Source organism: Lissotriton vulgaris, unplaced genomic scaffold (assembly GCF_964263255.1).
Source record: "Lissotriton vulgaris unplaced genomic scaffold, aLisVul1.2 SCAFFOLD_9369, whole genome shotgun sequence".
Lineage (NCBI taxonomy): Eukaryota > Metazoa > Chordata > Amphibia > Caudata > Salamandridae > Lissotriton > Lissotriton vulgaris.
Genome location: NW_028254685.1, coordinates 31627 through 46170, shown reverse-complemented (window position 1 = coordinate 46170; position 14544 = coordinate 31627). Strand labels below are relative to the sequence as shown.

At 46.0% G+C, this 14544-nt stretch overlaps 1 protein-coding gene across 2 annotated transcripts in view; it reads right to left on the bottom strand.

Moving 5' to 3' along the window:
• Positions 1-248: 248 nt before the first annotated feature.
• Positions 249-14544, bottom strand: part of LOC147659459 (uncharacterized) — a 36680-nt gene continuing 22384 nt past the window's right edge. For both annotated transcript variants that reach the window (XM_086951740.1, XM_086951739.1), the window contains exons 2-5: positions 11520-11616; positions 8264-8354; positions 6367-6517; positions 249-1572 (exon numbers count right to left, since the gene is read on the bottom strand). In XM_086951740.1, the coding sequence (XP_086807866.1) occupies positions 6385-6517; positions 8264-8354; positions 11520-11616 (321 nt within the window). In that variant the 3' untranslated portion in view covers positions 249-1572; positions 6367-6384. The remainder of the gene's footprint in view (positions 1573-6366; positions 6518-8263; positions 8355-11519; positions 11617-14544) is intronic.

The following is a 14544-nucleotide window of genomic DNA, read 5'->3' as shown; positions in this document are numbered from 1 at the left end:
TATTACTAAATATGGATATGATTCTTATGCCTTTATAAGGATATGATTTGTTATAACCACATAAGGGCAAAAATCGGGAATATTTAATTAGGATCCTAGATACGTTCACAACATTCACACAACAAACTCAATCGTTTAAATCAACAACAACCTTTCTTTTGCATACTTATGGTAACAAACTATACAAGTGCATATCGGACAACGCAACGATTATTTTATATTGCAATGAAAACGCCATAGATGAGTTATTGAAAATCAAAAGAAATTTAATGGAAATAGTTAATTTCAGGAAAGAAAAGCAAAATAAATAGCTTAAACTCTGTACTCTAATTGAATGTTGAGTGTTCTTTAAAATAAAAATTAAAAACCAGTGACCTCAATCAGCATGTGTTTACGAATTACCAGAAGTTCACGTCACACTTACACGGGAGCTCTGGCCTGCACATGCCAGTGCACATACATGTCCATCACTAACATTTTATTTACCCGCAAAGTAGCACCTGGGACCTGTTATAGCAACCCTCACCTGTACCCTACCTCTGAAGGACCTGCCTTTGTTCCTCACGTATAATTTTTCTTTTCATGAAACAAAATTGGCCGAGATGAGGCTAGAACTAGTAGGCTCAGTGGGGACCGGTCTCAAAATCTGTTTATGGTCTTTGACTGGTACCCGCAGGACCAAGTCCGCCTGAAGGCTGAAGAGAGTGCATGAGGCCGTGAAGACAACGGCTACAGATCTTGCTTCAGGAAGACAAACCTGAGGTGTGATAATCTCCCAGATTCAGAAGTGTGTTAGCAGAACCTGCCTCAGGTGTGGGATTGGTTTGTCTGTACGAAGAGTGTCCAAAGGCTCATGGGCCCACGTGTTTCTTTGGACAGCATGAGAGACATACATTTAGCTGTAAAACATGAACAGGGATAGTACATTTGGCGACGAGGAAGGGATAATATTCAAGTGAAAGTACTTGTAACAATAACAATGCCAACAGTGAGAGGAAAGAACCCATCTGCAACAGTTTGACACACCTTAGTGCAAAAAAAAAATCAATGACAATTCAGTAGGAGGAAGTGGATACAAAGAAAAAATCACCACGAAAGAAAACTGAGGTATGAACCGTTCTGCAGCAAAACTTGATATATCAACTGATCTTAAAGTAGTAAATGAAATATAAGGCAATGGATATACAAATAATCACCTAAGATAAAAATGAATTACTGACTGAGACAGTGCATAGTAAATGTGAAATCATAATCTGATTGTTTTAAAATACGTGCAAGCAAAGCTTCCCCGTCATTCAATCTGCAATTGCTGATCCCCCTAAACCCCAGAATCCCATTTTTTGTGGTCTTTCCTCCTCCTTAGTGCCAGAGTGTCATGAATAATCCTGAAACGTAGGCTGATATCCGATTGGCGCATAGAGCGCATGGCGGTGATGTCCTCAGTGACATCAGCATCGTCTCCTCCCATTGGTGAAACATGACAAAGCTCCAGAGTTGCAGGGCTCCCCAAGAATTTCTTGGGTATCGGGAACTCCTGCTTCTCGCACCGTACCTCGCGTCCTCACAGCAGCCCTGCAGGATAAAAGTTTAAAAAATAATTAAAAAATATGTATAACACTTTTTTTTACTAAAAGGCTCTGCTGTGCTACGGGTTGTAATTTGGTACAATATTCCAAGTTGTATTCGCCCGGTTTAAATGTGACCCCAATGGGGTTCGAATTCACGAAAGCATTTATGGTTAGAAATACTACTGTTTTACATACTCCTGCACGCCTTTGTGAACTGGCCCCAAAACATTCAACCCCCTATTATTAACAAGCACTGGCGTTGCCAATAGGTCTTGCAGTAGGAAAGTTGGAGCTATTGGTTTTGTAAATGACAAAGCCCTTTATGTTTTTAAAATGAAAAAATTAAAAGGCATTGTTATTTGCAATTGTAATAGCTCCAACTTTCCTACTGCAAGACCTATTGGCAAGTGATTCTTTCTCAGGACAACTTTTCTGTGCCTAGAGGAACAAGTCATGGTTGGAAAAGATGCAAGAGTTTATTACACAACCACTTGCAAGGACAATAGGCCTGGCATTGGCTGTCGCCCTTTTGGCTTTGGTTTGTGGTCGAATTATGTGGTGAAGTTGGATTGTGTGGTGTAGAACTGTGGCATTGAATGATACTTATGCTGAACAGCTTAACATTGAAGTACCTCAGATGCAGTACTCTAGTAACAGTGAGGGAGGCATTGTCTGTATCCGAGAGGTCTTTACCGGCCTGGCTGACACTAGGCGACTCTTAAAACTCTCTATGGGACAGTGTCTTTTACAGGCGCAGCGCAGGGTTTTTCTTTCTCCTCTCTCTGTGTTGCCGTCTCTGCAGCAGCAGACCGCACCCCAAGTGCCTGATCTGGCAGACTGAAGTGCTGGCTGTACTGTACTCTGGACGTATGTACCAGGAGTCTGCAGCGACGGACTGTGCTGCGACTGGTGCACCAGGAGTCTCCAGCAAAAGACTGTGCTGCGACTAGTGCAGCAGGAGTCTGCAGCAACAGACTGTGCTGCGACTGGTGCACCAGGAGTCTGCAGCAACATACTGTGCTGCGACTGGTGCACCAGGAGTCTGCAGCAACATACTGTCCTGCGACTGGTGCACCAGGAGTCTGCAGCGACATACTGTGCTGCGACTGGTGCACCACGAGTCTGCAGAGACATACTGTGATGCGACTGGTGCACCACGAGTCTGCAGCGACAGACTGTGCTGCGACTTGTGTACCAGGGGTCTGCAGCGAAAGACTGTGGCACAACTGGTGCACCAGGAGTCTGCTGTGACAGACTGTGCTGCGACTTGTGTACCAGGAATCTGCAGCGACAGACTGTGCCGCGACTGGTGCACCAGGAGTCTGCAGTGACAGACTGCTGCGACTTGTGTACCAGGAATCTGCAGCGACAGACTGTGCTGCGACTTGTGTACCAGGTGTCTGCAGCAACAAACCGCACTGCGACTGGTGTAGCAGCAGTCTGCAGCGACAGGCTGCGCTGCGACTGATACACCCAGTGCCTGCAGTGACAGACTGGTTAGCCTCGTCGCCACAATGACAGGCTCCTCTACTGAGCAGCAGATCGACATTCCTTGCACATGCCCCCTGCGGATTAAGGCCGTCAGTGGCATTAAGGCTGGGTGAGCGGAACTTGCGAGGTCACCTTCCAGCATGACGTCACTCACATCCCCACGATACAAGATGCCGTCTCTGTGGTCAGGAAAAACAAACTTTAATCCATATCCTATGCACCTGCCCTTGTTCGCTGTAGTAAAGGAAAATCCTTCTCCGGTCAGACTTTATTCGCCTCCCTGCTGATGGGCAGTGACAACCAGCCCGACCCTGTGAACTCCTTATTAAACGTTTAAACTGTAAAGTTTCTGCAGGGGGCTGCGGCCAACCTGGACGATGCTTCTCCCATCCGTGATCTAACCATCCAACATCCAGGGGCGCGGCTTAAGCCCCCTTCTATTCTCTCCTGCACACTGGATTTTGTCTTTAAAATGTTGTCACCCGTGCAGCGGATACTGCTGGCCTGCGCGTGCAAACATTTGTGATGCATCTTACGTTTCAAAAGTTCACTATTCCGTCGCCCATGGCACCACTGCCAGCGCGGTGAGCCTCAAACGGGCCGGTATTGTCTGTGCTGCTTCTGTGATTCTGCTCAGGGCCTTTTAGCCTTCGAAATGCTGCCAATCCTGTTCTTCCGCTGTAACCATGGCTCGGCTCAACCTTTCTGCACCGAACCCAGGCCTGCGCCTTCTTATGGGTCCTTTTAACTGTGTATGCGGAATGCCTGTGTTCCCCACGTCTGTTTGTTAAGGTTCTTATTAACCGTACAATAAACTACTATCCCACACTCTACAGAGACAGGCTCTGGTGTCTCTTATAAAGCACGCATCTCCAGAGACAGGCTGTGCTGTCTCTTATAAAAGCACGTATTTACAGAGACAGGCTGCATTCTGCCTCTGTACCCTGATCCCGCAGTCACAGCGCCAAGGTATCCTTGCGCGTGACTGTGCACATTACAATAAGTTTGTGCACAGTACCCCAAAGCACTGTACAAGCCCCTTGTATACAACGAACCCCAGAGCACTGTACAAGCCCCTTGTATGCACAGTACCCCAGAGCACTGTGCAAGCCCCTTGCATACACAGTACACCAAAGCACTGTACAAGCCCCTTGTATACACAGTACCCCAGATCACTTTACATACACCATGAAACCACAGTACATTGGAGCGCATTACACGTGTCTCATACATACGAGATTGCAAAGCACTTCACTCGTTTTTTTAAGCCACTCAGTACTTCACGTCACCCGTAGCGCTTGAAAGGGCTCTCACGGTCACTGCATTCCAAGGTGCTCTAGCGCCTAACACTCCCTGTGTCCAAAAGCGCTTTACAAAAATCCTGGCCGTGTTGCCTCCAGTGAGTCGGCGGCCGGCCCGTGCCCGGCGGGTTCATCTCACACTGAAAGCCGCTTCCCTGGCACCAGCAGCGGCCCACACTCCTGGCACCAGCAGGCTCCTGGCACGAGGGCTCTCCCCTCTAGATGTGCAGTTAGCTCCACAAGAAGGTTGCCCGGCGGGAGAACGCGCCTGCTGCGGAGGTGGGTGCGTACCCCGCAGTGTCCGGTGCCAGGCCAGCTATTAAGAACCGTAGCCCACAGGCCTGAGGGGTACCCCAAGATCCAACCCCCGCTGCACTCACCTGGAGAGAGCCACCACGGAGCCAGGGTTCAGACAGGTGCGCTTACAGTCCAGGGAAGGCGACGGTACAGATCCACAGAGGGTTCCATAGCTGGTGTTGAACAGTATTTACAAAGTTTTGCCAACATTTTGAACGGCTTCGGGAATAGATTTGCTCAAGTGATTAGGTGAATTGCTGACTATGGAACAAAGGGTGTTGTGTTCTAGTCCCGGCGCTTTCACTTGGACAGTGTGTGATCCTGGGCATTGCACGTCACGGTTTTACATTTTATCACGTATACTTACCAACGTTGGTACAAGATTTTTCAAACACCACCACAGGCATGACTGACTCACTTGCAGCCGCGCCTGTAATGTAGTCGGAGGAAATGTCACGCCGGATCGGGGAACACCAGAAAATGAAGTGGAAGTGTGTGCTAATCATGAAGCAGCTGTTCGGTGACAAGCGGTGGTTGCAGTCAGGCACACAACTATAAAAATAATTTTAAAAATCGACGCCCAGCGTGAATTGCAACGGCCTCCTAATATGTCACGGGACAAGTCACCCAGTTTAAACAAGAAATAAATAAAGTGACACAGGACACAGAAAAAGAGATTGAATCCTGAAACAAAAGGCAGAATTAGGCAACATTAGATGGAGGAAGTGTTTGATATCCTAGAGCAGGGGAGATGCAGGCTGTCGCGTGAGATGTTAGGGAAACTGAAAGTACGGCCGGCCACCGGCCAGCCATTAATAATTAGGGGAGGAGAAGCCGCACAGCACACGCTGGGAGAAGCCCTTTGATGTGCTGTGCGGCCGTGAAAAAATGCAATTAGGAGGGAGGGAGGCTAATGCTCGTGCTTGTTTGGTCACGTGATTCACGTGAACTTAAAGAAAACTGCACGAACGAAACCCTTGGTTTCACGAGCATTTTGAGCACTTGAATTCTCGCCATTTTCCAATGGAAAAGGCGAGACCTAAAAATGCGAAGAGGGCACAGTCCTTTCTATATGTGCTAATTGAATATGAATATTCCCCGAATAGACTCCGTAGAATGTAGCAATTATTTTCCAGACGTTATTCTCCAAATTGTAGACTCCCATAATCTCGACCTGGCATTCATATCCCTCTACAGACATTTTAACGTGCAAATAATTTCTGAATCCAGCCAAACTCACTCCCCACTTATTTTAGGACAGTTTTGCCTGGACAAATGTATGGGGGGTATATTTTTGCAATAGATGTAATTCAGGTTGATGTGTAAAGGGAAAATGTTTTAGCAATGCTATTGCAGGCTTGATATTGCTATACGTTTTATGGGTTCTGGTAGAGTTGCGCCTACTCTTACCTTGTCTGGCTCCTATACTCGTACCTAGACAAAGGAGTAGTAACTATCTTATCGTACACCCTACTTACTAGATTCTACAAGGCTGTACAGGCAGTTTACTACCAGAATGTCAAGACTGGAATTTTAGAATGCAAAAATTTCGACAGCCGGAATATGGGAAAGGAAAATATATATATATATAGGTAACTTCAATTTTACTATTCTTAACTTCACATTGACTTAACTTGACAATTTATTTTATAAGACTGAAGATTATTAGTCGAAACCCACTGCCATCTGATTGCATGGTTTTTACTTACACTTTACTCTATCCTTGATTAATACACCAAAAAGATTAGCGTCAAGAGAACCGTCAACGTTTCCATGCCAAAGAGGCGCACACTTTTTGGTCGACCACTTCCATTGTGTAACAGCGACTCCATCTGCTGAAGTCTCTCCTGATATTCATTGCTGTGGAAAAACAGAAATGGAATCACTCTAGGCCCCATGAAACAAGGACTACAAATCTAGTGGTTTAACCAAAGTACTGTGAGGATAAGTATATACGGGTACCTACACATTTACAGTGCTTTACTTCACAAATGTGTACCATGACTATGTATATAAGGTATGGAGAAATGGAGGCAAGAAGAGTAAATCTCTACTTATGTATAGGTACTTACCATCACCAGATTTTGGACCTTGATATTAAGGTCTCTATAATTTGGCTTCACAAATTTTTGTCCTCAGTGTTCTGACATAGAACATACACCGACCCTCATAAATTTATAGAAGATGAGACACTGGAGCTATTAAAGCCTCTTCTAGCTGGAAACATTTATTTACCAAGATTAAAGGGGTCAAATGGATAGATTTAATGTTGAATGGGATTAGGAATTTAATCTGGTAACTAGCGACTGCCGTCTGGTTGCAGGTTTGTCCTCCTCCCTCCAGCCCTATATCCGCAGAGGTTTACTACACGGATACTACTATTCGTAGTTGGTTGGAATCCAAGCCAGATGTTTTAATTCTCTCTTAACCCCTCCCCTGCTGGTGATGGAACCACTCCGTCATCAGCCACGGTCGCGCTGTGCTAATGACGGAGCGATTCCGTCACGGCCCGCTTGGCGCGTCTGCGCCTGCACGGATTCCGCGCCTGCGTTGAGCGTTCCATAGAGCGTGCGGGGCCGTGACGGAACAACTCCGTCATGAGCACAGCGCAACCGCGGCTGGTGACGGAGCGGTTCCGTCACCAGCATGGGCGCGCCGCGCAGCCTCCCCCCGCCCCCTTAGCACTGCGGCGGAATAGCCACCGCAGTGAAGGGGTTAAAGACTTAGGCGGCTGCTTGGATTGTTGATGAATGTGTGGATCTGGTCTGCTACTATGACAGGAGGAAATCATTTTGGTCCAACGTCTTCAAATGGAAGGATTTGGTGAACGGTGTTCACATTTCCAGAAAGCCTAGAGCCGCAACATGCATAGGTATAAATAGAATTTTTGTTGGCTTAGGCAGATGTTCTGAAAGTTTGTAAAGTAAGGAGAACAAGTATTGGCAAGGCCAATGCACCTGGCCTTGGCAAGCTGGTGTGATTACTGCTTTTTCTGAACTCCAGCTAAAATTATTATTATTTTGAAAATGTGCAAACTATGCTGCGTACATCTGCTGTGTGCAGGTCGCTTGTTGGCTATCGATAGTGTAAGCGGGATCGTGCAATCATCGTTCAGCCTGTGTCCCTGGAGCATGTTGTATGGAAAGACCACTGAAAAGTGAGTGTCAAATTTATGTCCCTCATTTGTGATATCACAAGTGTTCCACAAATAAAAATATACCTACTGAGGCCAAAGTGGGCTGCACACCGGAAGCCAGACTCAGACTGTAAAAGTCTTCATCGACGTAAGCCTCCGCGTCTTTTGAGACATCACCCTCTCACACATGGGCCACAGACATGTGACTTAGTCTCATGCAGGTGAACACATCTACTCTCATGTTTTTCCTTTGCATTCTGGTACTTGGAGTCCAGGATTTATAATAAGAGGTGCAAACTGCAAGACCCAGAATGCAATGATAAGAAAGGTCCTGGTTAGCTACTGACATCAACCATGAAAAACTTGAGCTCTCTGCCTCCCTGTACACACTTCTCTGGGAGTCTCTCACATCACATGCAGGGGTCGCGGCCCACCTGTGCACCACTGCCCGCTGCCACCCTTCCACCTACTTCTGCCTCTGCAGCTCCTCCTGAGCGCTCTTCGCTTCGCGAAGCTCCTCTGAGGTGGATGAGAGGTTCTTTTTCCAGCTCAGCAGGTCATCTAGTAAAGAAATATAAAGAGAGAGAGAGCATAACAAAAATTATTCTATCATTAATATATTAATAGTAATGTTAATGTTAGGCACTTGTGTTGCACAAACTATGATCTAACTTGCAGTTTAAATCAGAGTTTTCTTTCTCATTCGTATATTATTAGCCATTTTATGACTTTGGATGGATTTTGTTCCTTTAGGGGTTCTGTAGAATGTGGATATATTGCCTCCCAGCCGCCTCAAAGCGCTGCGGTGCCTCTGAGCCTCAGAGTTAGGCTATACTTGGCCCCTCTGGCTCTACAGATCTCCAGTAAGTGATGGTGATATTAGCATTTATATAGCGCTTCATACCCCTGATGAGGCACCTAAGCGCCTTGGCACATAGATAGTACCCTATTCAGTGTCTTGTGTGTGGTGGGAAGGGTGTGAGTTGGTGGTGTGGCCTGTGTGGGAAGTGTTTCGTTGTCTCTTTGATCAGGAAGCTGGGCCTATGGGGGCAGTGAGACAAATCACAGCAAGCGATGGGTTCCACGTGTGATGGTGTCTACCACCCTCATGAGGAAGGCTTCGCTTTGTTCTTGGGAGGGTGTGTCCCTGCGTCATCTATCGTTTCTTCTGTCCTTGGGTGGAAGATCTGTCCTAGGGCGGTTCTAGCGCTCAGTAAGTCCAACCCTTCATCCTCTGCTGGCAAAGAGTCAGGCCCTCGCTCCTTCCTGAACCGCAGAGGGTCTCAGAGGGTCCTTAGCACCAGGGATTTCATCATGTTCGTTGGGATAGTGCGGACAAGAGCAAGCCTCGAGGGTTGATTGAGAGGCCCTCTGTGGAGCAGACCAGTGGATTCCTCCTTTTAATTGGTGACCAGGAGCTCAGGGGCCGAGGAACCAGCCCAGCCACTGGTCAGAAGTTTGATCTGGTTCCATTGTTTTTTGAGTTTTTATTCTGGAGGGAGCAACTCTCTGGTGGGTGTTCATATGATCTGAAGGTTTGCCTACGCAGTGTGGTTCTCCGGTTTTGTAGGATTCTATGAAACCTGAAAATGTCATTCATCAGACTCCATGTTTAATTTGAATGTGTTTGGGCTGCAGTGCCAGACGTATTGGGTCTTAAGTACAGTGGCCTGTCCTCCAGTGTGCTGAAGTTATCACAGACCTTGTTCCCCATTAAACTCTAGACACAACTCTGCTGCGATAAACAGAGTCCCAATGAAATGGCGAGAACAAGCCGCTAGAACATCCTGAAGGATATCGGGGTAAGGAGCAAAGAAGTGTAAGTGTTGTGATCTACCAGCCAGTGTCATAGCCATGGAAGCAGAAGACCATTTTTCTAAGCCTAGAATCCACATTCAAACAAGTTGTTTGACCCTGGGCAATTCGCATTATGGCCATGTACGTTATTTCACTTACCTATCAAACCAGGGCGAGGATTTCAAGTTCTAGTGAGCTGATTCACAAAGGTAGTGTGTCACCAGTCAGAAATGTGTACCCATAGAAGTATCTATATCTCTGGAGCACATTTCTGACTTTTAGAAGATCAAGTGAGGATTTCAAGATTTCTAGGACAGAAGTAGATTTCCTGCTGTAGTTTAATTTGTAAATTTTAGATAACAGGGGACATTTTCATTTGTTTACAGGGTGTGAGCCTCCCAACACGAGTTATGTGGTTACCCAGAAGCCTACAGTTTGTTGTCATACGCCTATCAAAGCAGGTAGGCGCACCCAGGTCTTCTCACAAATCAAAAGCAAATCAAACATTGTGAGCAACACCCCACGGTGTAGCGTGCTATCCCTCCGCTTCAGCGCTTCTTTAGGGATATTAACCCCTTGGTCGCGGCCGCGATTCTGCACCTGTGCGGCACATTCGGATCGCGGGTGCAGTCATGACGGCCGGGAGCCGTCATCAGCACACGAGCACTGTGTGCCATGACGGCTCCCGGCCGTCATCAGCATGGAAGGGGTTAAGCACTATACAAATGCAATCACCATGAATGAAAATTGTTCTATGCGCCGTTAAATGCCATTAGCCAATCAACATTTCCAATCCTGAATCACTAAATAGAAAATCTGAAAGAGATTATTAGTTATAGATTCCTTACCTTAGAATTACCCGAGATATATCATTACCAAAGGTAAGTAACTTGTTCTTCAAAATGTATCCTCAAAATATGTTTTCTGCCTACCTTAGTTGCACTTGGGTGTGTAAACGACTGCTCTTGAGGCCAAGTATCATTAAAACCGTGAGCCTTTACTTCTCCTCCTTTCAACTATAGTGCGTCTCATCTGAGATGGATATTTACAACCAAAATAGGTCTGGCTTCAGCTTCCAGCCTTTTGGCTTTACAAATGCTCTTTTGTAAAATGCTATTGTTGGAGAATTTCTGGGCTGCCATTAATATTAGAATAATGTCCGAAAGCAACATCTGTTTTAGTCTTTAAAAGCAGGCATTGCCCTAGTAGTCATGGCACTGAGTACATGGTGTGCGTTCCTTGCGAAGGGGCAGACTGCGTCGCTCACAGGGAAGGTGGCCAGGGACGGGAGGGGGCTGGCCTGTTTGCCCCGTGCTGTGCGCTTTAGCTGGAGGTAGAAAATGTGTGAATGACGCAACTACGGACCAATGGATGAAGAGAGTCGTTTGAAAGCCCCCATCAGTTTATAACTCCTATAATTTTAGTAAATCAAAATGTCTTCCTAACAGCAGCAGACCTAATGAAAACTATCTACAAGAAGCTGAAGCTGCAGAGCACACACCGCGCCACTGGAGGGCGCCCCAAGCACAGACATAGACGCAGAGTCTTACAACAGGGCTCAAGACGTGGCTTTTCACCCAGTAATATCTTTGCCACCTGCGTAGAGCACTGTGTTATGTACTGATTTTTTTCCTCTTTGCCAAAGCGCCGGGACACTCTTGTGAGTAGCCGCGCGCTATAAAAGAGCTTTATAACATAACATAACATAACAATTACACGCAATAAACTGCAGAGATTGGATGAGCGTGTGACCCGCAGGTCAGGTAGTTTCAATACAGGAGAGATAACTCAACCTTTCATCTCATTTTATTAACACATTTCATCGGGTTGGCTGATGATGAAACCTATTTTAGCTGAGCAGCGGGTGAAGCGTCAGCCTGTGTTCAGTTCTGCATGAGTGATCCGTGTATCCTGTGGTTTTCCACTCACCTTGCAGCCTCTGGTTTTCGCTGGTCAGGTTCCTAACTGTCTGCTCAAGACCGCGGACTTCCTGCAGCCGCCTCGCGATGGTCCCTTTCAGGACCTCCTAAAGAAGAAGGGGTGAGAGGGGAGACATGAAGACAGGCAGGCGGGCATCTGTGTGTAGCTTCCCGTGTGCACGAGAGCAGCAGACATGGCCGACCTCTAGTTTATGGTGGCATTGAGCCCACGAGAACACATTTTTGCGCACAGATCACCAGCAACCTGTAGGCTACAGGTTCAATATCAATAGGAAAGCTCTGACAACCTATAGGATACAACTGTAACATCAATATGATAGCTCTGGCAACCTATAGGTGACGGGTATAACAGCAGTAGGGTAGCCCTGGCAACCAATAGGCTACAGGTTTAATATCAATAGCATAGCTCTGACGACTTATAGCTTACAGGTTTAATATCAATAGGATAGCCCTGACAACTTATAGGTTACAGGTTCAATAACAATAGGATAGTTTTGATGACCTATAGGGTACAGGCTGAACATCACTACGATAACCCTGGTAACCTGTAGGCTACAGGTTTAATATCAATAGGATAACACTGCCAACCTGTAGGCTACAGGTTTAATATCAATCGGGTAGCTCTGACGACCGACCTATAAGCTACAGGCTTAACATCAATCTGATAACCCTGGCAACCGATAGGCTACAGGTTTAATGTCAATTTGACAGCCCTGAAAACGGATAGGCTTAATATCAATAGGATAGCCCTGACAACCTATAGGCTACAGGTTTAATATCAGTAGGGCAGCTCTGATGACCTATAGGTCACAGGCTTAACATCAATACGATAACCCTGGCAACCTATAGGCACTACGGGTTTATTATCAATAGAGCAGATTTGGTGGCCTGTAGGTTAAGGTTAACATCAATGGGATAGCTCTGGCACAGGTTACGGGTTTTATATCAATAGGACAGCCCTGGTAACCTATAGCAAAGACAACAATGTCATACATTCACCCCAGTACAGAGATCTGGGCCTAAATCCATCGTTTTTTGCACTCCACACCACCCAGTTCAGAAATGGCCATATGCAAATCAGCCTTGACCCCGTGCCTCATGGAAACAGTCCAGCCCGAACTGCCAAGCCATGCCTTTCCCAGACCGGAATCAAGCATCCTAGGACCGGTGAATGTATGACATTGTTCTGCATTCTGTCCATCAATTGTTATTTTTGCATTTGTCACCCGGAGTGGGATTGGTATGCTCAGACGTGAGTCCCGTGCACTCCATACCACTGGAGTCAAGCTATCCTGGCTAAAGAACCGGTCCTAGGATGCTTGTTTCCGGTCCAGGGAAAAAATGGCTTGGCAGTTCGGCCTTGGCTGTTCCCATGAGGCACAGGGTCAAGGCTGATTTGCAAATGGCCATGTCTGACCTAGGGTGGTGTGGAGTGCAAAAAAATCATGGATTTAGGCCCAGATCTCTGTACTGCGGTGAATTTATGACATTGTTCTGCATTCTGTGCATCAATTGTTTTTGCACTGGCAACCTATAGACTTCATGTTTAACATCTATAGAATAACTCTGCCAACGTATAGGTTACAGGTTTAATATCAATAGGATAGCTCTAGCAATCAGTAGGTTACAGGTTTAACTTCAATAGTATAGCCCAGACAACCTATAGGCTACAGGTTGAATATCAATAGGGTAGCTTTGACGACCTTAAGGCTACAGGTTTAATATCAATAGGACATCTTTGGTAACCTGTAGGTTACAAGTTTAATAGCAATGGGATAACCCTGCCAACCTATAAGTTACTGCTCTAATATCAATAGGATAGCTCTGACAACTTATAGTCATAGGCTACAGGTTTAATATTAAAAGAACAGCGTTGGTTACTTGTAGGTTACAGGTTTAACATCAAAAGAATAATCCTGGCAACCTATAGGTTGCAGGTTTAATACCAAAGGGTAAACCAGTGTGCCGCAGAAACCAGTGCTTAGCTTGCAGACAGAGGCTCGAGTATGAGCAAGGTAGCTCGGAGGGCTAATGCACCTGCAGTAGAGAGGTTGGTGTAACCTGCAGGTTCGGGTCACTTTACGATGGTGGTAGGAGGTGGTGTCTACTGCATTGACAGGCTTATAATCTATAGGTACACCACAGTGTCTATACGGTATGGTCCAGGGGGTGAAAGAACGGGGCCCATTATCTCTACGGAAGGAGTACGTCAGGGGTGTATACTGGCCCCCTTCCTCTTCCTCTTGTACACTAACAGCCTTGAATCTGCCCTGAAAAGCGAGGAGTTAGATCTGCCAAGAATAGGAGGGAAAGTAATTCCGTTGTTGTCATGTGCGGATGACACTGTTTTAATGGCCTTAACCGCTAATAGCCTACAGAAGTCACATTGAATGTTTTTAATAAATTTATGTCAGCCTTGGATCTAAAGGTAAATTTCAATAAATCTTATATTATGGTCTGTGGTCCTAGTCAGACCAAATCAAGAAATTGTATGGTAAATGATAAGAAAATTGACAAGGTTTTAAATTTTAACTATTTGGGGAATGTTTTTAATGAAAAATTGAATTGGGAACAGCTTATTACATCCAGGGTCCAGAACACTAGCCGTGCAGTGGAGAGTCTCTCCCGCTTTGCAAGTAAATTGGGCCATAAGCCGGTAATGGAACTGGTATCTTTTATAGATCCAAATGTTTGTCTATTGCCACTTATGGGGCGGGAGTATGGGGATACTATCGAAGCACAAAACTCCAGATATTAGAGAATAAGTTCCTAAAGAGACTACTGATAATTCCCCAAAGCGCCCCTTCAGCATTTTGTCATACTGAGCTAGGGGTTGATTTTATTGCGGATCGGATTAATATTGCCCCATTAATCCTCTGGGCAAAGGTTTGGCTGTCAGAAGACTTAACGCTAACAAAAGAGATTGTCAGGGAATGCATGAAGATGGACAATGTTGAGGCCATTCCATGGCTCCGTTATGTAAAGGGAAAGTTCAAAGAAATAGCCCTTGGGCA